The sequence below is a fragment of the Leiobunum rupestre genome, chromosome 5 (assembly GCF_980474605.1).
Source record: "Leiobunum rupestre chromosome 5, qqLeiRupe1.1.hap1, whole genome shotgun sequence".
Taxonomy (NCBI): domain Eukaryota; kingdom Metazoa; phylum Arthropoda; class Arachnida; order Opiliones; family Sclerosomatidae; genus Leiobunum; species Leiobunum rupestre.
In genome coordinates this window covers 20,169,178-20,170,792 of record NC_143388.1, presented here as the reverse complement: position 1 = coordinate 20,170,792, position 1,615 = coordinate 20,169,178, and the positions used below count along the sequence as shown (strand labels likewise).

Below are 1,615 nucleotides of genomic sequence, written 5' to 3'. Positions count from 1 at the left end.
TCATCCAAACGATAACAGCTATGGCTCCGGTAAGTTGTATTAAATTCTAAAAATCTTTGCCAAAACACTATTTTTAGAAGAAATTTGCATTTATATCAAGGCTGGTTCTGCGCTGTTGAAATGTGGCCTCGGTAGTACAATGGGTGTGACATTTGGATGGAAACCAAAGGTCGTTGATTTGATTCTAGCCCGTGGTGATTGAACTTTATACCATCTGGTTTAGTACGCAATCACTGGAATAGCCTTGATATAAATACGAATTTCTTCTAGACAAATTTGCCTGCGCTATAAAAATACCTATCTCCTCAAATAAATGATTGTGTTATATTTAAAAAGATCATAACTACTGCCTATTTGAAAACTATGAAATGTTAAGAAGGAAAATAATAAATCTTCAATCGGAGTGCCATAAATATAAAACTGGAATGAAAGATCTACAGCTAGAAAATGAAGAGCTGAAACAAGAAAACAAGATATTAACGGATGAAAATGTGAAAATGAAAACTTCTATATATAAACTTAATAGTGACTTAAAAAACTTAAAAGAGCTAGAAAAACAAAACCAAAATTTATTTGAGCAAATCCAAGCCAATATTACCATTAATAACGAATGTACAACCAGGATTAACAATTTAGAAAAGCAGTTAGAAGAAAGTTCACGATTTTCTTTAAAAAGCGTAGAGAATTCCCCTTCGAAATTGTACTTTTATACGGGTTGTGAGACCATAGATGGATTCAATGACTTGTTTTCCATGTTTGAGCCCGATTTAAACGAGCTAAAATTGTACAACAATGCTAGAGGTTATAAGCGAAAATTAGGTCGAAAGGAAGAAAAATCAATAGGTCGTCCTATGATATTGCCATTTAAAGAACACCTATTCTTGGTGTTATGTAGATTAAAAGTAGGGCTTTTGGAAGATGACTTAGCTTTTCGATTTTCTGTATCACAGAGTACTGTGTCTAATATCTGTACTACTTGGATTGATTTACTAGAAAAACGTTTAACCCAGTTTAATATTTGGCCTTCGCGGGAGTTAGTTAATAGATTTATGCCAGAAGAATTTCAAACCAAATTTAGCAAAACTAGGGTTATTATAGACGCTTCAGAATTATTTATTCAGAAACCCAACGACTTTAAAACGCAAAGTGATACGTGGTCTTCCTACAAGACCCATAACACTGCAAAGGGACTTATTGGTATTACGCCAAATGGATTCGTTAGTTTTGTCTCTAACTTAGTTCCCGGAAGAATGTCTGATGTGGAGCTTACCCAAGAATCAGGTTTAATTGATCTCCTGGAACCAGGGGACTCAGTAATGGCCGATAGGTGTTTTTTTAATTTCGGAGTTGCTAAATGAGAAAGGAGTTTCTTTAAACTTGCCTCCCTTTTTAAATGGCAAAGCACAACTTTCGTTAGAAGAAGAGAAATGCACTAGGGAAATCGCAAGTCTGCGCATACATGTCGAAAGGGTAATCAGAGGTGTAAAGGAGTACAACATATTGAGCACAGTTTTCCCCAACTCAATGCATAATCAGCTTAACAAAATATGGAAAATATGTAACTATTTAGTCAATTTTTGCAAAGAACCATTATTAGATAGAAAGAAAGAATAAA

At 34.3% G+C, this 1,615-nt stretch overlaps 1 protein-coding gene across 1 annotated transcript; it reads left to right on the top strand.

Moving 5' to 3' along the window:
- Positions 1-368: 368 nt before the first annotated feature.
- On the top strand, positions 369-1,358 carry LOC149943749 (uncharacterized). The gene has a single exon (XM_090176180.1). The coding sequence runs from the start codon at positions 369-371 to the stop codon at positions 1,356-1,358; it is 990 nt and encodes a 329-aa protein (XP_090032306.1).
- Positions 1,359-1,615: the final 257 nt, after the last annotated feature.

What these genes read in the sequence shown, in the direction of transcription:
- LOC149943749 (XM_090176180.1), top strand. Translation starts at nt 369, where the DNA reads ATGTTAAGAAGGAAAATAATAAATCTTCAATCGGAGTGCCATAAATAT.